This window comes from Euprymna scolopes, chromosome 2 (genome assembly GCF_053919585.1).
Source record: "Euprymna scolopes isolate OS-2025 chromosome 2, ASM5391958v1, whole genome shotgun sequence".
Classification (NCBI taxonomy): Eukaryota; Metazoa; Mollusca; class Cephalopoda; order Sepiida; family Sepiolidae; genus Euprymna; species Euprymna scolopes.
The window spans coordinates 15,401,307-15,427,842 of NC_136483.1; the positions used below are offsets into that span (position 1 = coordinate 15,401,307).

Below are 26,536 nucleotides of genomic sequence, written 5' to 3' on the forward strand. Positions count from 1 at the left end.
CTCTTTGTCTTCTTTGTTGTTTTTATTGTGTTTTTGTATATAACTTTCCTGCATGTTAAAATAATTGAATGTTTTGTTTTAAAAAAGAAAAATGTTCTCTTTCAACGGAAGAAAATGAATATTCTGGCTGCATATATTTTTTATATCTTTGCTGCTCAGAAAGTTGCCTTTTGGGACAATTCCCCATCTAGCAAGTTTGAAACAGTTTAACTGTGAAATAATCTAAATATTCTTTTGAAATGCACTTTTTGTTTTTATTAGTTTTTTTTTTATGTTGAATAATTATTCTTAAAATTTAAATACACATCTGTACTCTATTTTCTTTTTAATAGTAAATTAAGATTATTTTAAAAATTTAAACAAAAAACATGTAACTCTGTTAATGCCAATTATCAAGTTGTATTTTACTAAACTTTTAAAATTGTAAATGTTGATGTAAAATTAAATTTAAAAAAAAAACTATTTCATTACCTTTTGAGGGCAAGATTTTATTTTATTATTTAACCAAAAGCTTATTCTATAGATTTTATGAAACCATCATCTTACTAAAAAAATAGATTTGGTTGGTATTTTTCTTTTTCATCATTAAATAGCTAAACTTTACGAAATAAATTCTAACTTAATTATTTAATTCAGATATTAAATAAGACAATTTCATTGAACATTTTATTAAAATTTAATTTGATATTTGGAAATTATCTTTTCTTCCATGAGTTTTATTTGATAATTTTCATGCTTGTAAACAAGTTTTAAATCTAAACAAATTTTAAAGTTTCTTTACAGAAAACATACTTGGTAATATATTTTCAGTCACAAATTTTTAACTTGTAAAATTCAAATTTTGAATAGATGTACTTTTTTTTTTACATCCAATTCTTATGGATGAAGGAAACAAATATAACTTTTATGCAGATCAATTTGGTCTAAAATTGTGTTTTAGTTAAATTCTATTAAATATGTTTGTTGGAAAATGGAAATTCATAGAAATCAAAAATGACCTAAGGATGTTGAAAGTAGGTGCAGCTTTTTACTCTTTTTAAATTTTATCAACCAAAAAAGGAAAACGAGGCTTGCCACATGCTGTCGAATACAGTTCAGTGAACTCAACATGTAAAACAAAAATGGTATCAAATATTATAAAGAATATTTTATGTTGTATTAGCATGGTTTCTCATATAGATGAAGGTCAATTTTCAAATGTACTTTTCTTTCCATAACTATTCTTTTAAACAGATGTACAGATTCAATTAAAAAAAAGATCAGGCCAGAATCACTCGTTTTAATAAATTCTCTTCCAAATTTTTCCTCTCGTTCTAACAACATTCCAATCATAAAACTTTTTTAAAAAAATGCAACCAGAACTCGCTGTTATCCTTAGAAAGCTGAGTTCAATCATTACTTAAAGGAGAAATTATTCCCATCACCTTAAAATACTTTAATAGTCTCCCCATTCAGTACAGACCAATCAGTCTCCTGTGCACTCTGAGTATGTTGCTCGAATCTGTGACAAATCATGTTGTCAACTACCTCAGTAAAAACAATCTATGCAGTGACGTTCCTGATGGATTTCATCCTGCAAGATTAAATGCTGATGTGCTGACTAATATTACACAGAATCAGTGAATATATTGATCGATGTTTAGAGCAAAAGCTCTTGACATAAGTATTTGATAGGCTTTCACATAAAGGTCTAATTCACAAGATTTTCAGCTATGGAATATCTGGAAATGTCTTCTCAACCATCTAATCTTTTCTCTCTGATAGGTTTATACAAGTAGTTGCCGATGGGTAGAAGTCTGAAGCTCAAAGATCTATTCTGGGCCCAAGTCTCTTCCTTATATTCATCAATTTTTTAAATGATTTATTAATGAGAGCTTTTTTTTTTTTTTTTTTCTTTCCTCTCTAGAACAATAGCTTTGGAAATATTAAAGGACTTTGATAGGGTTTAGCAGAAGTTTGCTACTTATGGAATATCTAGAAATGTCTTCTCAACTATGGATACACCGATAAGCAAATTGGCCATTTATTGATTAATTAGTCAATTAACATGTTTTTCTGGTTCCAAATTATTAGTAAATTTGCTTGTCATAAATGGTACTAATATTAATTTAATTATATTGTAACCGGAGACAAGTTAACTCTCTTTTTTTTGCTTGCCGGTGAAAATTTACTGAAGGGACATGCACTATTTACACTGTATTTTCAAATAACAGGCATTGTTGCTAGCCTTTTATGACTGGGCTGAATTTCGCTTCCTATCGAATTAACATTTTTTTAAATCACCGTCAAAGAAGATTACTCTCTTTCAGTTTTCACGTTGAGGAATTGTACAGTAAATTGCGAACTGAAAATAAAACATTTTTTCATCAGTCATATTCTTGTTCCTCATTTTTCGACTGTGCTACCATTACATATATTTTTATGGTTTAGATAATGCATAATTTATTGATCTAAATTGCTAATTAAATATCAATGTAAAAAAAATTAAATACTATCAACGATTATGGCAAGTAGTTTTTGCTGGAAGTATTTTGATGTCAATCCCAAGAGTAAGAATACATGTCTGCAAGTTCAGTCAAGCCATCATAACAAAGGCTGGTAACTCGGCAAAAACTTTTGACTTATATGTTAAAAGAGAAACGTTCATCAGAAGTTGCAGATCTGTATCGATGAATGGAAATAATAATGTATGAAAGCAGCTGTAGAGAAGGGGATTAATCAGTGCACCCTTATTCTCAACCATCAAATCTTTTTTTTTATTTTATTCTGATAAGCTAATAAATGTTCAAGGGTAAAAGTCTGAAGCACATAGTATCAATGCCAGCATGCCTCCAGAATCCATTTTGGCTTTAACTCTCATTTTCATTACAGATTTTCTAAATAATATTCCAAAATCATTCATCGATATTTATGCAGATGACACAACCATCTATAGCAGCTTTGAAGCGCATTAATAATCAAGATCTAATTTTCTCTTCCAATTTGGAATACATTGTGCAATAGGGTAAAAAGTGGCTGGTTTAATTATCTAAAACCAAACTTCTCTCCTTTCACCATCAATGCTCAGATACGAAAGCCCTTTGTTTGACCTTTGCTCCAGATTTCAAATGGCAAGCTTATATGAAATCTTTTGCTACGATCACTGGAAAATGGTTGGATTATTCTATTAATCCAATAAGTATTTCTCCCAAGCCTTTACCCGTGTAAGAGTCAAATAAGGTGAAGTATTGCCTCTTTTCTACCTTGACAGAATACAGAACCAATTTCGAAATTTGGTCGGGTATGTCCCCTTCTCTTCCTTACAGCCTCTTTTCTAGTCTATTCATTATTTTCTCTAAGCTCCAATCTATAGTTCACCCTTGTAAAACATTCACATCAAAAACTCATTTATTTACAACCACTGCAAATAATTTTATCTAATTCATTCGTGTATTTAAAAATAAACAGAACTTCAATGAGCAAAGTTTCTTTCCAAGAACTACTCGTCTGTTGAACCCAATATCACAGGGCTGCTTCCTAGATGACTGCAACATGGTAATTTCAAGTCGAATTTTAACAAATTCTTGTTGAGCCATTATCTTAAATAATCAAATTCCAATCTTCAGTGTTGTCTCACCTGCCATCTGACAAACTAATTAACCTTTGTCCTTAAGTGACCTTTTGGCTTTGATGTACAGTGACTTGTAAGTATATAAAAATAAAATAAAATTTTTATTGTATTGCAATCTATATATTTATAAAAGTGAAAGTGTGTGTCTGTCTGTACATTTCTCTACACAATAACTGTAAATTTTCAATATACAGACTCGAAATTTGATATACAGGGTATGAAGATTTGGGAAAATCTTTGTAATCCGTTTTCGGACAGAAATTTGGCTGTTAAGGGGTCAAAGTTCAACGATTTGACCTTTGATAACTCTGCCAATTTTGGGTCTAAACAATTGAAATTTTAGATATAGGTTCCTTGGGCATGGATCTAACTTAATAACTTGATTTGAGCCCAAAACAATAAATGTTAAGGGGTCATAATAGAATTCAAAGTTAAAGAAAAAAAAAAAAAAAAAAAATTGACCTCTGCGGTCTCTACCCAGACAATTTCTTGTTTAAACATTTGAAATTTTACATAAAGGGTATTCAGAGAAAGGGCAAGCTTTTTAATTGGTTTGGGTTGAAAATTTGAGTTACTAATATATAAATGTATGTTTGCATGTCTGCCTAAAACCTTCGATAGAGGAGACAGATTTTCACAAGATCAGTATCGTTTTGAAGCTTGACCCTTCAGATGACAAATACCGAAAAATTAGCTAAAAACATTTTCTTCACCCCTCAACTGGGCACTTTTCTACAGAGAGGGTTCGTGTTTTTCCCCAATATTTTCGAAAGTCATCCCATCTTTTCGATTGTCTAGCCTTAATTTAAACCTATGCCACTTCCAATTTGATGGTGGTCGTAACAGCAAAGACGTCACTCCCCCCCCCCCTTCTTTTCCTCCGTCACGGTACAGGTTTGAGCCTGCCTTCCTACTACCACTTTTTTTTTTTTTTTTTTGCTCAACACACACCTCCAAACACCCAGGCAACGCCGGGCACCCATGCTAGTATTTATTAAATTTAATACAAGAGCGACTGTAATTGTCATCTTCATATTTTCAATCTCTGAATTTATTTCATTTTAGACAAATTTAGAATAATGAATTAGAATTGATTTTCTTTTAATAAAACCTAATATTTTTTATTATAAATTATCATTAGGTAATGGAAATAATACACTTAAAGGACACTTTTTTCTTTGTCATTTTCTATTAAGAGAACTTAAAATCTAAAAAAAAAGAAAAAATGCTTCTCTGAAATCTTCACAAATGGCTAAGCATTTGCATTCTCTTTGATTTTGCTGATATGTCAAGTATGCTTTCTAAATTCTTCTCACTGTTCTGTGACTATAATGCAATGAACATCTGCAACATACGGAAGAAACTTGGTGTCGTAAGTGTACGTTCATCAGAGACGGGTAAACAAAAAAAAAAATGAAGACTGCATTTAAACGACGAACAGGATTACATTCTTGGTTTTGCATTTTGCTTCATTTGACTTTAAATGCCTTTCTCAGTTTTCCGTTTCAAAGTCCTTTCTTCTATACCTTTTGTTAATTAGTCACAGGCAGTATAGTGGGTCATCTTCAAGATTAATCTGTATCATTGAGTTAGGTGGTGTTCGCATGCAATAAAGTGTTTCAAATATCAGATGTTTCTTGCTATAAATGTTGCCTGCTTTCCTGTGATGTTTCATATTTTTTTGTAATTACCTGCCTGTATTCCTCTTCTCCCCATCTTGCTCAGATGAGCTAATTGCTCTTGCTACATCCATTTATATATTGTTTTAAATTCATTTTCTCTAGATAAAAATAGTTTAATGAAAAATAAGATGCGCATATTTTTACACCCATAACTTTAATACTTTTTTTTTTTTTTTAACTAGATAAATAAATGATACCTCACGAGTGAACCTTAGAGGAATTGATTAATTAGTGGTATATTGCCCCATTCCTCTCCCTTTTGGCTTCTTTTCTGCCCCCAAAATATTTTTTCCAAGCAATTTGCACATTAATTGCTATTTAACTTGTGGGTAAAGAATAATTCAACATGTCTTTGCTGATTTGGTTACCCTCTTCACCAGAAAAGCAATCAATCTGGTTCTCTTCGGCACTGTAAGAAGATGGCTAACTCAAAATGTGGTGAAGCAGGACTGATTATCAAGTTGCATATGGTGTTTGCCAATGGAATCAAAACTGTCACTCGTTTCAATTTTTGTGATGGATCACTGATCAGCTTGGTCAGCTTTCATTTTAAAGCTCAGTGAATTCATTGGAAGAAGGTTCCACAGGAGACCTAACGTAAACATCATAACAAATTCAAAAAAGGACAATTTTCATACCTTTCTCAATTCTTTTTATTATAATGACCAATAAATCTGATGGCATTTCAACTTTGCTTGCCAATTCCATGGTCGGAATTTCTATTTACAGTAAATTAAAGCTGAGCGCAAGATTATAGTGATATGTATTTAATGATTTAGTGATATGTATTTAATAACAGATTGAAATTGTTTGATTTTTATGTTGAAATTAATGAGGTAGTCATTGCACTGATAATATGGCTGAGGCTTAACTTTGCAAAAATTTATTGTGCCAAAGCCTTTTGTAGAAATGTGAGCATATATCAGAAAAACTACATTCCTATCGTCTTTTCTTGAATCCACATCCAACTTAGGGGTTGTTTTGAATTGCATCAGATTTGAAACTATTTTCTTGCACCTGCAATAATCATAAACAATTAAAGGGAGACAACTCAACTTATGAACAAGAATTTGCCTTTATTTTGCAAATGAGTTTCTTACTATTTACATGTTTCAGATTGATATTTTCAGCAAACATCTATATATAGAGATGTTGTCAATCACATGCTGTATAACCCCTGCAATTTCTTCTCAGTATCAGTTGCACAACATTGAGAACAACACAAAATCTTGCATCATGACCAAGTTTCCTCAGTGATTGTCTTTTTGATATTGTACACTGATGTACTCTACAGCTTTATCACCTTTTTTGTTTCAGTTGCAGGTTATTGTTGAAATGTTTAATGAGTGAATTGTCCATATTTTTAGTCATCTTTGTCTTAAGTGACGATTTTTTGAGTCTTTACAAAGCAAGAAATATCTTCATCTGATGTGTCTGCTTAAATTATCTGTAAATTTAAAAAATGATCCTTTTTTTGTCATCAGCTGACTGACTTAAAAATGTAAACAAAAATATGGCCAACAAATTCGTTAAAACATGAAAAGTTTGTTTTATTTCTGTATTCATCTACAAATTTTGGAGATTTTGATAATGAGTGGAAAGTATAAAACTTTAAAAAGCATTTGAAAAATAATTTAAGTCTAACAAAAATGATTCACCTCATACCACTCTCCTTTCCCATAATAGGTTTGATGTCCTCTTTAACCCTGCATTAGTCACTTGGCTGTTCCAAACATGGTTAGTCCCGTGGAGTGTTTATACACCCTAATACAAAAATGTTTATAGTTTTATTATTTTGTAAAATATAGTTATCCTGCTGGTTCAGGATATATCTACAGTCACTATTGAACAGTTTTAACCACTTGTAACTTTTTGATATTAAGCTATCTATATATCTATAAAAGTGAATGTGTCTGTCTGTGTACATTTCCCTAGGCAATAATTCTGTCAATTTTAAGTCTACAGACTCGAAATTTGATATACAGGATACTGAGATTTGGGAAAATCTTTGTGATCAGTTTTCGGCCAGAAATTTGTCTGTTAAGGATTCAAAGTTCAATGATTTGACCTTTGAGAACTCTACCAAACTCCTCTGACAATGTTGGGTCTAAACACTTGAAATTTTAGAGATAGGTTCCTTGGACATGGATCTAACTTAATAACTTGATTTGAGCCCATAACAATAAATGTCATAATAGGGGTCAAAGTTAAAAATAAAAATTGACCTCTACAGTCTCTACCAAATTACTCAGACAATTTCTGGTCTAAACATTTGAAATTTTACATAAAGGCTATTCAGAGATAGGACAAGCTTTTTAATCGGTTTGGGTTGAAAATTTGTAGTTACCAATATATAAATGTATGCATGTATGTATGTTTGCCTAAAACTTTCGACAGAGGTGACGGATTTTACCAAGATCTGTACGGTTTTGAAGTTCGACCTTTCAGACGACAAATATCGAAAAATTGGCTAAAAATATTAATATCTTCACCTTCAACTGGGCACTTTTCTACAGAGGGGGGAGGGGGGTCGCTTTTTTTTCGCCAATATTTTTGAAAGTCATCCTCTCCTTTGGATTGTCTAGCCTTAATTTAAACATAAGTCACTTCCGGTTTGACGGTGGTCGTAACAGCAAAGACGTCAGTTCCCCCCCCCCGTTCTTTTCCTCCTTTGCGGTACAAGTTTGAGCCTGCCTTCCTACTACCACTTTTTTTTTTTTTTTTTTTTTTTTTGCTCAACATACACATCCAAACACCCGGGCAATGCCGGGCATCCATGCTAGTATAACATAATACAATAAAATAAATTATAAAACTAAGGAAAAATTTTTAAAATCTTAGATTTAGATCACATTTATTTAAAAATACCCACAGGATACACGAGTTTGTGTTATTTTTTATATCTATGATGAACACAAAATGTTTCCATGACTTGAAATAACAAGAAAAATGAATGTGAGTTCATTACATAAATGTTACCTTTCAATCTGATTCACCACCAAGCAAAACCGAGGTACAACTATGCCTTACCACATGTGTTATACCCTCGCTGAGTCAGGAGAGTACTGTGAAAGAGGAAAAGAAATAAGTTGCCAACTTGGAATTATGAGCACTTTAGCAAAATTGGTGAGACAAAACACCCCATGAGACTAAGTTACTGAGATTGGGAATAAATAAATCGGAAAATAATAAAAATGTTGGCAGAAACAAACTGTCCAAATGTGAAGCTTTTCAGAAAATCCAAATTTGTTGCAATCATCTGTGCACATTTTTGCCACAAAATGAAAAAGAAAATCAGCTTTTGTACATGTTTTTGTTGATAGATTTATAATTCCTTATAGATTTCTGATGTTGACAAAATAAAACTGGAGAAAGTCCAAGTTTTGAGAATAACATTCAAGATAAAAATAATCCAAATAACATACATGTTGTCGGTCAGTGGTAATAACTCAAATGGCCGTCGTATTTCACTTATGTTAGAAACTGACCGGTTTTAGCATCATTTGGTGACAGGAAAAATACTCCACCAACAATATGAAAATGGCTTCCAAGATTAGGTTTTAATAGTATTTATTGCAATCTAATTTCCCACAAAAGCAATCTAATACTGATTGTCAGGATTTAAAATAATGTACCCCCCCCCCTTGTTAGAATCAACATTTCATCCGTGATCGAAATAGGAATGTGGATATAAAAATATGATTTCATCTTGACAATTAAAACCTGTTATAAGCAAAATTAAACGAATAAAAAAAAAATACTGCATCATATATGCACCAACTTCATTGAATACTTTGTGTAGAGAAGAGGTGTTCATAAAAAATCTTCTGTTACAGCACAATTCAGATATAGAAAATGGTTTTTACATAATTTTTCAATTTCAGTCAAATGATCAATTTTCTTTCTCACATCATGTATATTTTCAATTTCCGTTTTCCTTTTTGTTGTAGCCATATGGATTATTGGACTGCCAATGCCACAAATCTTTACCTATAATAAATAAAAAAAAAAACCTGTAATTGTGTTCATAAATACTTAATAAAATTAATTTATAATCAAAGATTTTTCAACTTCACATTCTCAACTGAGATTGTGGATCAAATGCACAGAGAAAAGAATTCTGTGGCGTATGACTTAGGCTTTTTATTATAGAACTTTCAGTTTCTTTTTAACAAGTTGCCTGTTGCTTAGGTGCTTCATGTATGTCAATGACACCATGTAGATTTCTGAAAATAAACTAGGATTCTGCAACTGAATACCAGGAAGACGGAAAAGAATTTCACTACTTTTCTTGATCTGGAAAAAACCTCCAACCGTAGAACTTTCACCATTTCTCTTGAATAATAGTCGCAGATTCGTTAGTGGTTTCCTGGATGCTTCTGTTTGAAACAATACCATGCTGATTTCAAAGAGTAAACTGAATTTGCGACACATGCAATCTTGATTTGATTAAAGATTTAATCCCAGGAAGACTGAGTGACCAAAATGAGTGCTTTCAAAGATGAAATGATGTACTGCCACTGGATTTCTCTGTGATCCATGGATCAGCGATAGACAAGCATTGATCAAGCCTTTGATTGTTTATGGTGGATTGAGAAGTCAAGAGCAGCGTGAACGCAGGAGAAAATTATAAAAGATTATAATTAAAAAAATTAGCTTTTATTTCCCCCCCCCCTTCCAATAATAATAATTTTAATACATTTAAAAAGGTGGTGACGTTTACATCTGCTTTCTGGAGAATAATATTCACTCGTGCTGATATAAACATATATTGCATGCAAATGGCAACATCATTATGAATCGAGGAAAAAAGCAGAAAGGACAGTTGAACCAAAATATCAATTAACTTGATCTTATCAAAGCATTTGATTATGCATGGTGGACAAATACATTGTGTGAGATAAACGCAGAATAAAATGGTGAATTTATAATCAAAGATTTAACTATAATTGCCCCCTCCTCACACGTAATTGTTTTTAATAAATTTAAGGGGGGGCGCGTTTACACCTGTTTTCTGAAGAATCAGATTCATTTCTTTGACATATTTTGGTTTAGCAAATTGAAATGAATGTTTGGATAATTGTTCAAGATTTTCTAAAAAAAAAAAAAAAAATTCTTAGATATTGTAAAAGAAAAAAGCAGGAAAAAATTACAAATTTTAAAAATTGGTTGTCAATTCATAATTTTATATGGAAGATTAAAATCAATATTAATCTGTAGAATTATTCAGGATTTATTCAAATATTTTTCCTTAACTTTTTATTAGTCATTTTTGTTTCTTTAAACTAATAAAAAAGAAAAAATCAGGGGGTTAAAATATGACAGAAATGTAAATATTGATTGGCAATTCATAATTTTGTTTCAATTTCCAGAGATTACAAAAAACAAAAAAAAAACCTTACATCTCATCTCATCCTGTTTTCTGAAGAATAAGATTTCTTTGACATATTATTCTTGTTTGAAATTTCGGTTTGACAAATTGAAATGACTGTTAATTTTGATAATTATTTAAGATTTAAATTTTTAAAAAACGTTTCAAAGAAAAAAATCAGGTAAAAAATGGTAAATTTACAAATCGATTGAAAATTCATAATTTTGTTTCAATTCTCAGAGATTATAAAATAAACTTACACATCTCATCTAATCCTCGAGTTGCTTTCCAGCCTAACTCTTCAGCAGCCAAGGAAGCATCAGCATAACAAGAAGCTGTATCTCCTGCTCGACGACCCACAATTTCATAAGAAATCTTAAAATTGAGAACGCAAAAAAAAGTGTTTTTATGCATTTAAAAATTATTTTGCAATGCACATAAAACTATTCAGTATCTCAAAGTTGACAAATTATGTGAGCAAAATTTCAAAATAAAATCAGAAATAATTTACAGATGTAGATTATGTTAAAATATACTATTATATAAGAGTGCAAAAAATCAGAAAGAATATGTTTTGTATATTTTCAGAGAAAGAACTTCAAATAAATTTTAACATGAAAATAAATGTTAAAATAGAAAAAGGCAAGAATACATGTTTTCCTTTTTAATTGCTTATTGATTGCCATGAACAAAAAAAGAAAAGGAAAGATTTTCGGTTAACATTTTTTTATAAACTATAGTTTAGAAGTGTGGGTGCGAAGTAGGATGATCCAGTGATAAACTAATAAATTATAAACTCGGCTCAAAAATGTATAGATTGTGAATGTTAAAGAGAGGTTTGTAAGTGTTTGGTTTATGGATTCTTGGAATCTTGAGTGCAGTCACACCAAAAAGTTTCTAATTTAACATCTTTAATATAAATATTTCCTGACAAAAATCCACATTATTTGGACACATATTGATAAAGAGAAACATTCAACACTGTTGATAAAACTATGCATTCATTCGGTTTAACAGCTTTGAACTATCATAGATGCTTAAAGTAATTGCACAGAAAATCTGATCCTTTTTAATGAAACTGGACTCGTTTTAACTTTTGTTTTAATATCTAACTTTATATACACTTGTATATTGATCTTTATTTTAATACTAGTCTGGGTGCCCGGGTGTTTGGAGGTGGGTGGTGAGCAAGAAGAGAGAGAAAAAAAAAAAAAGAAAAAGTGGTAGTAGGCAAGCAGGCTCGAACCCATACTGTGAAGGAGGAAAAGAATGTGGAAAAAAAAAGTAACGTCTTTGCTGTTGCGTCAATCACCAAACCGGAAGTGGCGAAGGTTTAAATTAAGGCTAATCAATCGAAAAGAGGGGATGACTTTCGAAAATATCGGCGAAAAAAGTGACACTTCCCTATAGAAAGTGCCCAGTTGAGGGTGAAGAAATTAATGTTTTTAGACAATTTTTTTTATATTTGTCATCCGAAGGATTGAGCATCAACCAATCTTGTAAAAATCCATCATCTCTGTCAAAAGTTTAAGCAGAAATATAAACATACATACATTTAAACAGACAAGTGAGATTTATATTACAGACTAGTGGCTGCGCCGCACCGGTACACACAATGCTGAGTCAAACACAACATCGTCTTACCATCAATGCTTACTCTGTGAACTTGGAGTATGGGAAATTCACATATGCACAAAACGAAATCACTGAAAAAACAAAGAATATCCTAACTAAGAGTAAGGATAATGAGTAAATGTTGGATAAAATGATGGTTAAGATTATTAAGAACTTGGCAGGATCCAAACCTGGAATCTTCTGATCAGTAGTCAGATGCGTTATCCATTGTGCCACAAGTCCTGTCTGTATGCCAAAAGCTGTTACCGCGACTATACAGATGGTGCTAAATTCTGTTGACCTGGGCAGGTAACTTTTTCGACAATTGCACGAAACACCCCAAAAACCCTTATTTTGGTCTTTTTGTGTGACTCGGCATTGTTCGTTACAAACCATATATAGATAAGGACAATCTAGGGACTTACACCTTTCAGAGAAAAAATTTTTTCAATTCAGTTCATCCGTTTGAAAGTTTTATTGGTATATATATATATATATATATATATATATATATATATATATATATATATATATATATATATATACACACACATAAATGAATAAACATTTAGAATTTTATTAATAGTATAGATTTCACCAACAACTTATATAAACCCCCTGGTCTTTACAAACCATTCTATCCATTATCTATGTGATACAACTTGTAAAGTTTTACTTTGATTTATCATTTGAATGTTTCAGTTTGGATGATATGAACAAAACTGCAGATGAACAACAAAACGACTAAGATTTACTTACAGATTTTCCACTGGCTTTTTCAAAAGCTTTGATCATGTCAAGCACAGAATAACCACATCCAGTGCCCAAATTGTACACCTTTAAAAGAATCATAGGAATAATTACAACAAAATACAAGTTTGTCTGGATCAACATTTTTTATTTCCAACTATAAACATCAATGATTAGTGATCTCCAATTTTAAAAATCGATTTGTACCAAATTTTTGAGAATTAAGTTTTTAAATCTTGAAAGAAAAAATACATCACAAGTAAAAATAAGTTTAGTTGACTTTTTATTAATATTCAAATTGGAAACAGATTAAGTTGCTTTTGAAGTGAATTGAAAAATGACTTATTTCAATATTTGCATCTACTTGTATTTTCCACTGAAACAAGAGAATAACATTGAAAAACATTAAATATGTTTCAATAAAAATGTTTTTTTATGTTTAAACTCGTTAAGGATCAGAACAAAATTTGATAAAACAACATAATAGAGGATAACTTACTTTGAATCCACAATTTTTTTCCACTTTTTTCACTGCCGCTACATGACCCAAAGCTAAATCAACAACATGAATGTAATCACGGACACCTGAAAGGAAAAATATTTTAAAATTAAAAAAAAAATATTCATATATTTTGGATACTTTTCACTACTATTCTGATCTTGATTGTTATTTTTACAATCTTTCTTCTTCTTCAGGTTTATCTTGTTGAACTCGTGAATCTTTCTGAATTTGCATGGAATTTCAAACAGAACCTTTTTATCAAATCCGTCATGACTAGGTAGAAATCCTAAGAAATTTGCAATTGTATTTTAAGTATCGTCCACATTGAGGATTGAACCTTCAACCTCCAGAAGAGTGCAACTTTACAACTGAATTTTATCAAGTACTCTATCCATTGTGCCACAGGTCAACAAAGATTCATGAGCTAAACAGAAAGATTCCCAAGTTTGACAAGATACACCTGAAGAAGGTAGGAAGTTGCATCAACCGAAACGTTATGAAAATAACTCTCAAGATGAGAACAATAGTCTGAAGAATCCAAATAATACGAATAATGAATCCTCATCTCAAAAAACTTAAAAACGTTAAAACAAAATAATTAAGTAATTTTTCACTTATTTTTTTTGGATGAGTTATTTGTTTCTACTAGAATTAAATTACATATTTCTCACCAGGAAAATCCTTGCTAAAGTAAAAGCAGTGTTTAATTCATATTAATTAATATTAATTAATATTAATTTATATTAATTTATATGACTTAATATTAATTTATATTAATTCATATTAATTAGTATTAATTTATATTAATTCATATTAATTTATATTAATTCATATTAATTTATATTAATTCATATTAATTCATATTAATTAGTATTAATTTATATTAATTCATATTAATTTATATAATTCATATTAATTAATATTAATAAATATTAATTCATATTAATATTAACTCATATTAATTAATATTAATTCATATTAATTAATATTCATTCATATTAATTAGTATTAATTTATATTAATTCATATTAATTTATATTAATTCATATTAATTCATATTAATTAATATTAATTAATATTAATTCATATTAATTAATATTCATTCATATTAATTAATATTAATTCATATTAATTAATATTCATTCATATTAATTAATATTCATTCATATTAATTAATATTAATTAGTATTAATTTATATTAGTTCATATTAATTAATATTCATTCATATTAATTAATATTAATTCATATTAATTAATATTCATTCATATTAATTAATATTAATTCATATTAATTAATATTAATTAGTATTAATTTATATTAATTCATATTAATTAATATTAATTCATATTAATTAATATTCATTCATATTAATTAATATTAATTAGTATTGATTTATATTAATTCATATTAATTAATATTCATTCATATTAATGGAGTCCAAGTTATTCTTCTCTTTTGTATCCATTTTGTTAAAGAATTGAATATTTAATTTTTTTTTTTAATAACCATAGAGAATTGGGATGAGGCTGATAGATATTTTCATGCAGAGCCTCATTGCAAGATTTTCTTATTATATTGTATACAGTTTGGTTTAGTTGTATTTGATCAAATTAAATGTGCAGTTAATATAAAAATTACTGCAGCAAATTGTCAGCATGCTATCTTCAAGATCTGACCGGTAACATTGATCCCATTAACAAAGATATACATCCATTTCTTCTCCCACTAACTATGCATTATGTAATTTAGCTTTCAGTGAGGATCAACTATCCTTGGAGAAGGAAAATGCTGAAAACAGATATGCTTGAATTAAATTTGATGGCATATTTCATGGCAGCTTTTGTATCCAAAGTGATGTCAAATCGTCATTTGGCAGCATTTTTTTTTTTTGGATCTTAACGAATCTAAACAAGAGGCTCTGACAATTTGGGGAATCAAATATCTCCATCTTTCTTTGCCAAGTCAGCATCCTAAAGAGTCAGAAACACATGAGGCTTGCATGATATTTTGAAAGTGAAGTGCCAATGCACTATAATTCCATATTAACAAAATTTTTTACTGTCATGTTTGCGACATCTGTGTTAGACTATATGTGTAGAAATAATCTCAAATCAATGAATGAAGCAGTTAAACTGCATCGATATCTGAAATATAAAAAAAAAAACCCAACTAAATCAATAAATAAAACTTGTCAACACAAATTGAAGATAACAAAAGAATTTTCTCTCTCGCTCACCTGTGCCATCTGGAGTATCGTAATCATTTCCAAATACTTTTACTTCACTGCGTCTTCCGACTGCCACTTGAGCAATAAATGGCATCAAATTGTTAGGAACCCCATTTGGATCTTCACCAATTTTACCAGATTTATGAGCACCAACAACATTGAAATATCGCAGTGAAACTATATTCCATTTCTAAAGACAAAAAAAAAAGAAAACAAAATAGCTGTACAGCATAGTTTGAAAAAAAAAATAAAACGAAAACAAAATAGTTGTACAGCATAGTTTGAAAAAAAATAAAAATGAAAACAAAATAGTTGTACAGCATAGTTTGAAAAAAAAATAAAAACGAAAACAAAATATTTGTACAGCATAGTTTGAAAAAAAATAAAAATGAAAACAAAATAGCTGTACAGCATAGTTTGAAAAAAAAATAAAACGAAAACAAAATAGTTGTACAGCATAGTTTGCAAAAAAATAAAAACAAACACACAATAGTTGTACAGCATAGTTTGAAAAAAAATAAAAATGAAAAGAAAATAGCTGTACAGCATAGTTTGAAAAAAAAAATAAAACGAAAACAAAATAGTTGTACAGCATAGTTTGAAAAAAAATAAAACGAAAAAAAAATAGTTGTACAGCATAATTTGAAAAAAAATAAAAAAGAAAACAAAATAGTTGTACAGCATAGTTTGAAAAAAAAAATAAAACGAAAACAAAATAGTTGTACAGCATAGTTTGAAAAAAAATAAAAATGAAAACAAAATAGTTGTACAGCATAGTTTGGAAAAAAAAATAAAAACGAAAACAAAATAGTTGTACAGCATAGTTTGAAAAAAAATAAAAACGAAAACAAAATAGTTGTACAGCATAGTTTGGAAAAAAAATAAAAACGAAAACAAAATAGTTGTACAGCATAGTTTGAAAAAAAAAATAAAAACGAAAACAAAATAGTTGTACAGCATAGTTTGAAAAAAAAATTAAAACGAAAACAAAATAGTTGTACAGCATAGTTTGAAAAAAATAAAAATGAAAACAAAATAGTTGTACAGCATAGTTTGCAAAAAAATAAAAACCAAAACAAAATAGTTGTACAGCATAGTTTGCAAAAAAATAAAAATGTAAACAAAATAGTTGTACAGCACAGTTTGAAAAAACAATAAAAACGAAAACAAAATAGTTGTACAGCATAGTTTGAAAAAAGAATAAAAATGAAAACAAAATAGTTGTACAGCATAGTTTGAAAAAACAATAAAAATGTAAACAAAATAGTTGTACAGCATAGTTTGAAAAAAACAATAAAAATGTAAACAAAATAGTCGTACAGCATAGTTTGAAAAAAAAATAAAAATGAAAACAAAATAGTTGTACAGAATAGTTTGAAAAGACAATAAAAACGAAAACAAAATAGTTGTACAGCATAGTTTGAAAAAAAAAATAAAAATGTAAACAAAATAGTTGTACAGCATAGTTTGAAAAAACAATAAAAATGAAAGCAAAATAGTTGTACAGCCTAGTTTGAAAAAAAAAAAGAAAACAAAATAGTTGTACAGCATAGTTTGAAAAAAACAATGAACACAAAATAGTTGTACAGCATAGTTTGAAAAAACAATAAAAATGAAAACAAAATAGTTGTAGAGCATAGTTTGAAAAAAAAAAATGAAAACAAAATAGTTGTACAGCATAGTTTGAAAAAACAATAAAAATGAAAACAAAATAGTTGTACAGCATAGTTTGAAAAAAGAATAAAAATGAAAACAAAATAGTTGTACAGCATAGTTTGAAAAAAAAAAATGAAAACAAAATAGTTGTACAGCATAGTTTAAAAAAAAAATAAAAATGTAAACAAAATAGTTGTACAGCATAGTTTGAAAAAACAATAAAAATGAAAACAAAATAGTTGTACAGCATAGTTTGAAAAAACAATATAAATGAAAACAAAATAGTTGTACAGCCTAGTTTGAAAAAAGAAAAAGAAAACAAAATAGTTGTACAGCATAGTTTGAAAAAAAATAAAAATGTAAACAAAATAGTTGTACAGCATAGTTTGAAAAAACAATACAAATGTAAACAAAATAGTTGTACAGCATAGTTTGAAAAAACAATAAAAATGAAAACAAAATAGTTGTACAGCATAGTTTGAAAAAACAATAACAATGAAAACAAAATAGTTGTACAGCATAGTTTGAAAACAAAATAAAAATGTAAACAAAATAGTTGTACAGCACTGTTTGAAAAAACAATAAAAATGTAAACAAAATAGTTGTACAACATAGTTTGAAAAAGAATAAAAATGTAAACAAAATAGTTGTACAGCATAGTTTGAAAAAAAAAAAGAAAACAAAATAGTTGTACAGCATAGTTTGAAAAAAACAATGAACACAAAATAGTTGTACAGCATAGTTTGAAAACAAAATAAAAATGAAAACAAAATAGTTGTACAGCATAGTTTGAAAAAAGAATAAAAATGAAAACAAAATAGTTGTACAGCATAGTTTGAAAAAAAAAATGAAAACAAAATAGTTGTACAGCATAGTTTAAAAAAAAAAATAAAAATGTAAACAAAATAGTTGTACAGCATAGTTTGAAAAAACAATAAAAATGAAAACAAAATAGTTGTACAGCATAGTTTGAAAAAACAATATAAATGAAAACAAAATAGTTGTACAGCATAGTTTGAAAAAAGAAAAAGAAAACAAAATAGTTGTACAGCATAGTTTGAAAAAAAAAAATGAACACAAAATAGTTGTACAGCATAGTTTAAAAAAAAAAAAAATGAAAACAACATAGTTGTACAGCATAGTTTGAAAAAAGAATAAAAATGAAAACAAAATAGTTGTACAGCATAGTTTGAAAAAAAAAAAATGTAAACAAAATAGTTGTACAGCATAGTTTGAAAAAACAATAAAAATGTAAACAAAATAGTTGTGCAGCATAGTTTGAACAAATAATAAAAATGAAAAAAAAATAGTTGTACAGCATAGTTTGAAAAAAAAATAAAGATGTAAACAACATAGTTGTACAGCATAGTTTGAAAAAACAATAAAAATGTAAACAAAATAGTTGTACAGCATAGTTTGAAAAAAGAATAAAAATGAAAACAAAATAGTTGTACAGCGTAGTTTGAAAAAACAATAAAAATGAAAACAAAATAGTTGTACAGCATAGTTTGAAAACAAAATAAAAATGTAAACAAAATAGTTGTACAGCATAGTTTGAAAAAACAATAAAAATGAAAACAAAATAGTTGTACAGCATAGTTTGAAAAAAAATAAAAATGTAAACAAAATAGTTGCACAGCATAGTTTGAAAAAAAAAAAATTGAAAACAAAATAGTTGTACAGCATAGTTTGAAAAAACAATATAAATGAAAACAAAATAGTTGTACAGCATAGTTTGAAAAAAAATAAAAATGTAAACAAAATAGTTGTACAGCATAGTTTGAAAAAAAAATTAAAATTGAAAACAAAATAGTTGTACAGCATAGTTTGAAAAAACAATAAAAATGAAAACAAAATAGTTGTACAGCATAGTTTTAAAAAAGAATAAAAATGTAAACAAAATAGTTGTACAGCATAGTTTGAAAAAAAAAATAAAAATGTAAACAAAATAGTTGTACAGCATAGTTTGAAAAAAAAAATAAAAATGTAAACAAAATAGTTGTACAGCATAGTTTGAAAAAAAAAATAAAAATGAAAACAAAATAGTTGTACAGCATAGTATATAAAAAAATAAAAATGTAAACAAAATAGTTGTACAGCATAGTTTGAAAAAAAAAATAAAATGTAAACAAAATAGTTGTACAGCACAGTTTGAAAAAAAAAATACAAATGAAAACAAAATAGTTGTACAGCATAGTTTGAAAAAAGAACAAAAATGAAAACAAAATAGTTGTACAGCATAGTTTGAAAAAAGAATAAAAATGAAAACAAAATAGTTGTACAGCATAGTTTGAAAAAAGAATAAAAATGTAAACAAAATAGTTGTACAGCATAGTTTGAAAAAACAATAAAAATGAAAACCAAATAGTTGTACAGCATAGTTTGAAAAAACAATAAAAATGAAAACAAAATAGTTGTACAGCATAGTTTGAAAAAACAATAAAAATGAAAACAAAATAGTTGTACAGCATAGTTTGAAAAAAGAATAAAAATGAAAAAAAATAGTTGTACAGCATAGTTTGAAAAAACAATAAAAATGAAAACAAAATAGTTGTACAGCATAGTTTGAAAAAATAATAAAAATGTAAACAAAATAGTTGTACAGCATAGTTTGAAAAAAGAATAAAAATGAAAACAAAATAGTTGTACAGCATAGTTTAAAAAAAAATAAAAATGTAAACAAAATAGTTGTACAGCATAGTTTGAAAAAAAATAAAAATGAAGACAAAATAGTTGTACAGCATAGTTTGAAAAAACAATAAAAATGAAAACAAAATAGTTGTACAGCATAGTTTGAAAAAACAATCAAAATGAACACAAAATAGTTGTACAGCATAGTTTGAAAAAAAAAATAAAAATGAAAACAAAATAGTTGTACAGCATAGTTTGAAAAAAAAAGTAAAAATGAAAAAAAAATAGTTGTACAGCATAGTTTGAAAAAACAATAAAAATGAAAACAAAATAGTTGTACAGCATAGTTTGAAAAAACAATAAAAATGAAAACAAAATAGTTGTACAGCATAGTTTGAAAAAACAATAAAAATGAAAGCAAAATAGTTGTACAGCCTAGTTTGAAAAAAGAAAAAGAAAACAAAATAGTTGTACAGCATAGTTTGAAAAAAAAAATGAACACAAAATAGTTGTACAGCATAGTTTAAAACAAAAATAAAAATGAAAACAACATAGTTGTACAGCATAGTTTGAAAAAAGAATAAAAATGAAAACAAAATAGTTGTACAGCATAGTTTGAAAAAAAAAATGTAAACAAAATAGTTGTACAGCATAGTTTGAAAAAAACAATAAAAATGTAAACAAAATAGTTGTGCAGCATAGTTTGAAAAAATAATAAAAATGAAAGCAAAATAGTTGTACAGCCTAGTTTGAAAAAAAAAAAAGAAAACAAAATAGTTGTACAGCATAGTTTGAAAAAAGAAAAAGAAAACAAAATAGTTGTACAGCATAGTTTGAAAAAAAAATGAACACAAAATAGTTGTACAGCATAGTTAAAAAAAAAAATAAAAATGAAAACAACATAGTTGTACAGCATAGTTTGAAAAAAGAATAAAAATGAAAACAAAATAGTTGTACAGCATAGTTTGAAAAAAAAAATGTAAACAAAATAGTTGTACAGCATAGTTTGAAAAAACAATAAAAATGTAAACAAAATAGTTGTGCAGCATAGTTTGAAAAAATAATAAAAATGAAAACAAAATAGTTGTACAGCATAGTTTGAAAAAAAAATAAAAATGTAAACAAAATAGTTGTACAGCATAGTTTGAAAAAACAATAAAAATGTAAACAAAATAGTTGTACAGCATAGTTTGAAAAAAGAATAAAAATGAAAACAAAATAGTTGTACAGCATAGTTTGAAAAAACAATAAAAATGAAAAATAAATAGTTGTACAGCATAGTTTGAAAACAAAATAAAAATGTAAACAAAATAGTTGTACAGCATAGTTTGAAAAAACAATAAAAATGAAAACAAAATAGTTGTACAGCATCGTTTGAAAAAAAATAAAAATGTAAACAAAATAGTTGTACAGCATAGTTTGAAAAAAAAAATAAAATTGAAAACAAAATAGTTGTACAGCATAGTTTGAAAAAACAATAAAAATGTAAACAAAATCGCTGTACAGCATAGTTTGAAAAAAGAATAAAAATGAAAACAAAATAGTTCTACAGCATAGTATTACAAAAAAATAAAAATGTAAACAAAATAGTTGTACAGCATAGTTTGAAAAAACAATAAAAATGAAAAAAAAATAGTTGTACAGAATAGTTTGAAAAAAAAATAAAAACGAAAAAAAAATAGTTGTACAGCATAGTTTGAAAAAACAATAAAAACGAAAACAAAATAGTTGTACAGCATAGTTTGAAAAAAACAATACAAATGAAACCAAAATAGTTGTACAGCATAGTTTTTAAAAAAATCGAAAACAAAATAGTTGTACAGCATAGTGTGAAAACAAAAATAAAAATGAAAACAAAATAGTTGTACAGCATAGTTTGAAAAAAAAAATAAAACGAAATAGTTGTACAGCATAGTTTGAAAAAAAAAACGAAAACAAAATAGTTGTACAGCATAGTTTGAAAAAAAATAAAAATGAAAACAAAATAGTTGTACAGCATAGTTTGAAAAAAAAATAAAAACGAAATAGTTGTACAGCATAGTTTGAAAAAAAAAACGAAAACAAAATAGTTGTACAGCATAGTTTGAAAAAAAATAAAAATGAAAACAAAATAGTTGTACAGCATAGTTTGAAAAAACAATAAAAACGAAAACAAAATAGTTTTACAGCATAGTTTAAAAAAAAAATAAAAATGAAAACAAAATAGTTGTACAGCATAGTTTGAGAAAAAATAAAAATGAAAACAAAATAGTTGTACAGCATAGTTTGAAAAAAAAATAAAAATGTAAACAAAATAGTTGTACAGCATAGTTTGAAAAAACAATAAAAATGTAAACAAAATAGTTGTACAGCATAGTTTGAAAAAAAAATAAAAATGTAAACAAAATAATTGTACAGCATAGTTTGAAAAAACAATAAAAATGAAAACAAAATAGTTGTACAACCTAGTTTGAAAAAAAAAATGAAAACAAAATAGTTGTACAGCATAGTTTGAAAAAAGAATAAAAATGAAAACAAAATAGTTGTACAGCATAGTTTGAAAAAAAAAATAAAAATGAAAACAAGTAGTTGTACAGCATAGTTTGAAAAAACAATAAAAATGAAAACAAAATAGTTGTACAGCATAGTTTGAAAAAAGTATAAAAAATAAAACAAAATAGTTGTACAGCATAGTTTGAAAAAAAAATAAAAATTTAAACAAAATAGTTGTACAGCATAGTTTGAAAAAAGAATAAAAATGAAAACCAAATAGTTGTACAGCATAGTTTGAAAAAAGAATAAAAATGAAAACAAAATAGTTGTACAGCATAGGTTGAAAAAAGAATAAAAATGAAAACAAAATAGTTTTACAGCATAGTTTTAAAAAAGAATAAAAATGTAAACAAAATAGTTGTACAGCATAGTTTGAAAAAAAAAATAAAAATGTAAACAAAATAGTTGTACAGCATAGTTTGAAAAAAAAATAAAAATGTAAACAAAATAGTTGTACAGCATAGTTTGAAAAAAAAAATAAAAATGAAGACAAAATAGTTGTACAGCATAGTATATAAAAAAATAAAAATGTAAACAAAATAGTTGTACAGCATAGTTTGAAAAAAAAATAAAAATGAAAACAAAATAGTTGTACAGCATAGTTTGAAAAAAAAAATAAAATGTAAACAAAATAGTTGTACAGCACAGTTTGAAAAAAAAAAATACAAATGAAAACAAAATAGTTGTACAGCATAGTTTGAAAACAGAATAAAAATGAAAACAAAATAGTTGTACAGCATAGTTTGAAAAAAGAATAAAAATGAAAACAAAATAGTTGTACAGCATAGTTTGAAAAAACAATAAAAATGAAAACAAAATAGTTGTACAGCATAGTTTGAAAAAACAATAAAAATGAAAACAAAATAGTTGTACAGCATAGTTTGAAAAAACAATAAAAATGAAAACAAAATAGTTGTACAGCATAGTTTGAAAAAACAATAAAAATGAAAACAAAATAGTTGTACAGCATAGTTTGAAAAAAGAATAAAAATGAAAACAAAATAGTTGTACAGCATAGTTTGAAAAAACAATAAAAATGAAAACAAAATAGTTGTACAGCATAGTTTGAAAAAACAATAAAAATGAAAACAAAATAGTTGTACAGCATAGTTTGAAAAAACAATAAAAATGAAAACAAAATAGTTGTACAGCATAGTTTGAAAAATAAATAAAAATGAAAACAAAATAGTTGTACAGCATAGTTTGAAAAAAAAATAAAAATGAAAACAAAATAGTTGTACAGCATAGTTTGAAAAAAAAAATAAAAATGAAAAAAAAATAGTTGTACAGCATAGTTTGAAAAAACAATAAAAATGAAAACAAAATAGTTGTACAGCATAGTTTTAAAAAACAATAAAAATGAAAACAAAATAGTTGTACAGCATAGTTTGAAAAAACAATAAAAATGAAAGCAAAATAGTTGTACAGCCTAGTTTGAAAAAAAAAAAGAAAACAAAATAGTTGTACAGCATAGTTTGAAAAAAACAATGAACACAAAATAGTTGTACAGCATAGTTTAAAAAAAAATAAAAATGAAAACAAAATAGTTGTACAGCATAGTTTGAAAAAAGAATAAAAATGAAAACAAAATAGTTGTACAGCATAGTTTGAAAAAAAAATGAAAACAAAATAGTTGTACAGCATAGTTTAAAAAACAAATAAAAATGTAAACAAAATAGTTGTACAGCATAGTTTGAAAAAACAATAAAAATGAAAACAAAATAGTTGTACAGCATAGTTTGAAAAAACAATATAAATGAAAACAAAATAGTTGTACAGCCTAGTTTGAAAAAAGAAAAAGAAAACAAAATAGTTGTACAGCATAGTTTGAAAAAAAAAATGAACACAAAATAGTTGTACAGCATAGTTTAAAACAAAAATAAAAATGAAAACAACATAGTTGTACAGCATAGTTTGAAAAAAGAATAAAAATGAAAACAAAATAGTTGTTAAGCATAGTTTCAAAAAAAAAATGTAAACAAAATAGTTGTACAGCATAGTTTGAAAAAACAATAAAAATGTAAACAAAATAGTTGTGCAGCATAGTTTGAAAACAAAATAAAAATGAAAACAAAATAGTTGTACAGCATAGTTTGAAAAAACAATAAAAATGAAAACAAAATAGTTGTACAGCATCGTTTGAAAAAAAATAAAAATGTAAACAAAATAGTTGTACAGCATAGTTTGAAAAAACAATAAAAATGTAAACAAAATAGTTGTACAGCATAGTTTGAAAACAGAATAAAAATGAAAACAAAATAGTTGTACAGCATAGTTTGAAAAAACAATAAAAATGAAAACAAAATAGTTGTACAGCATAGTTTGAAAACAAAATAAAAATGTAAACAAAATAGTTGTACAGCATAGTTTGAAAAAACAATAAAAATGAAAACAAAATAGTTGTACAGCATCGTTTGAAAAAAAATAAAAATGTAAACAAAATAGTTGTACAGCATAGTTTGAAAAAAAAAATAAAATTGAAAACAAAATAGTTGTACAGCATAGTTTGAAAAAAAAAAATAAAAATGAAAACAAAATAGTTGTACAGCATAGTTTGAAAAAACAATAAAAATGTAAACAAAATAGCTTTACAGCATAGTTTGAAAAAAGAATAAAAATGAAAACAAAATAGTTCTACAGCATAGTATTACAAAAAAATAAAAATGTAAACAAAATAGTTGTACAGCATAGTTTGAAAAAATAATAAAAATGAAAACAAAATAGTTGTACAGCATTGTTTAAAAAAAGAATAAAAATGAAAACAAAATAGTTGTACAGCATAGTTTGAAAAAACAATAAAAATGTAAACAAAATAGTTGTACAGCATAGTTTGAAAAAAAATAAAAATGAAAACAAAATAGTTGTACAGCATAGTTTGAAAAAAGAATAAAAATGAAAACAAAATAGTTGTACAGCATAGTTTGAAAAAAAAATTAAAACAAAATAGTTGTACAGCCTAGTTTGAAAAAACAAAAAAAATGTAAACAAAATATGTTTACAGCATAGTTTGAAAAAAAAATAAAAATGTAAACAAAATAGTTGTACAGCATAGTTTGAAAAAACAATAAAAATGAAAACAAAATAGTTGTACAGCATAGTTTGAAAAAAGAATAAAAATGAAAACAAAATAGTTTACAGCATAGTTTGAAAAAAATAAAAATGAAAACAAAATAGTTGTACAGAAATATTTGAAAAAACAATAAAAACGAAAACAAAATAGTTTTACAGCATAGTTTAAAAAAAATAAACATGAAAACAAAAAATTGTACAGCATAGTTTGAAAAAACAATAAAAATGAAAACAAAATAGTTGTACAGCATAGTTTGAAAAAACAATAAAAATGTAAACAAAATAGCTGTACAGCATAGTTTGAAAAAAGAATAAAAATGAAAACAAAATAGTTCTACAGCATAGTATTACAAAAAAATAAAAATGTAAACAAAATAGTTGTACAGCATAGTTTGAAAAAATAATAAAAATGAAAACAAAATAGTTGTACAGCATAGTTTGAAAAAACAATAAAAATGAAAAAAAAATAGTTGTACAGCATAGTTTGAAAAAACAATAAAAACCAAAAAAAAATAGTTGTACAGCATAGTTTTTAAAAACAATAAAAACGAAAACAAAATAGTTGTACAGCATAGTTTGAAAAAAACAATAAAAATGAAACCAAAATAGTTGTACAGCATAGTTTTAAAAAAAAAATAAAACGAAATAGTTGTACAGCATAGTTTGAAAGAAAAAACGAAAACAAAATAGTTGTACAGCATAGTTTGAAAAAAAAATAAAAATGAAAACAAAATAGTTGTACAGCATAGTTTGAAAAAAAAATAAAAACGAAATAGTTGTACAGCATAGTTTGAAAAAAAAAACGAAAACAAAATAGTTGTACAGCATAGTTTGAAAAAAAGTAAAAATGAAAACAAAATAGTTGTACAGCATAGTTTGAAAAAACAATAA

General features: G+C 26.7%; 1 protein-coding gene across 1 annotated transcript in view; it reads right to left on the reverse strand.

Annotated features, from left to right (window-relative positions):
• Window positions 1–9,053: 9,053 nt before the first annotated feature.
• Window positions 9,054–26,536, reverse strand: part of LOC145288975 (UDP-glucose 4-epimerase-like) — a 66,732-nt gene continuing 49,249 nt past the window's right edge. The window contains exons 5-9 of the mRNA XM_080136373.1: window positions 15,767–15,947; window positions 13,527–13,612; window positions 13,037–13,114; window positions 10,924–11,038; window positions 9,054–9,282 (exon numbers count right to left, since the gene is read on the reverse strand). Of these exons, the coding sequence (XP_079992499.1) occupies window positions 9,215–9,282; window positions 10,924–11,038; window positions 13,037–13,114; window positions 13,527–13,612; window positions 15,767–15,947 (528 nt within the window). The 3' untranslated portion in view covers window positions 9,054–9,214. The remainder of the gene's footprint in view (window positions 9,283–10,923; window positions 11,039–13,036; window positions 13,115–13,526; window positions 13,613–15,766; window positions 15,948–26,536) is intronic.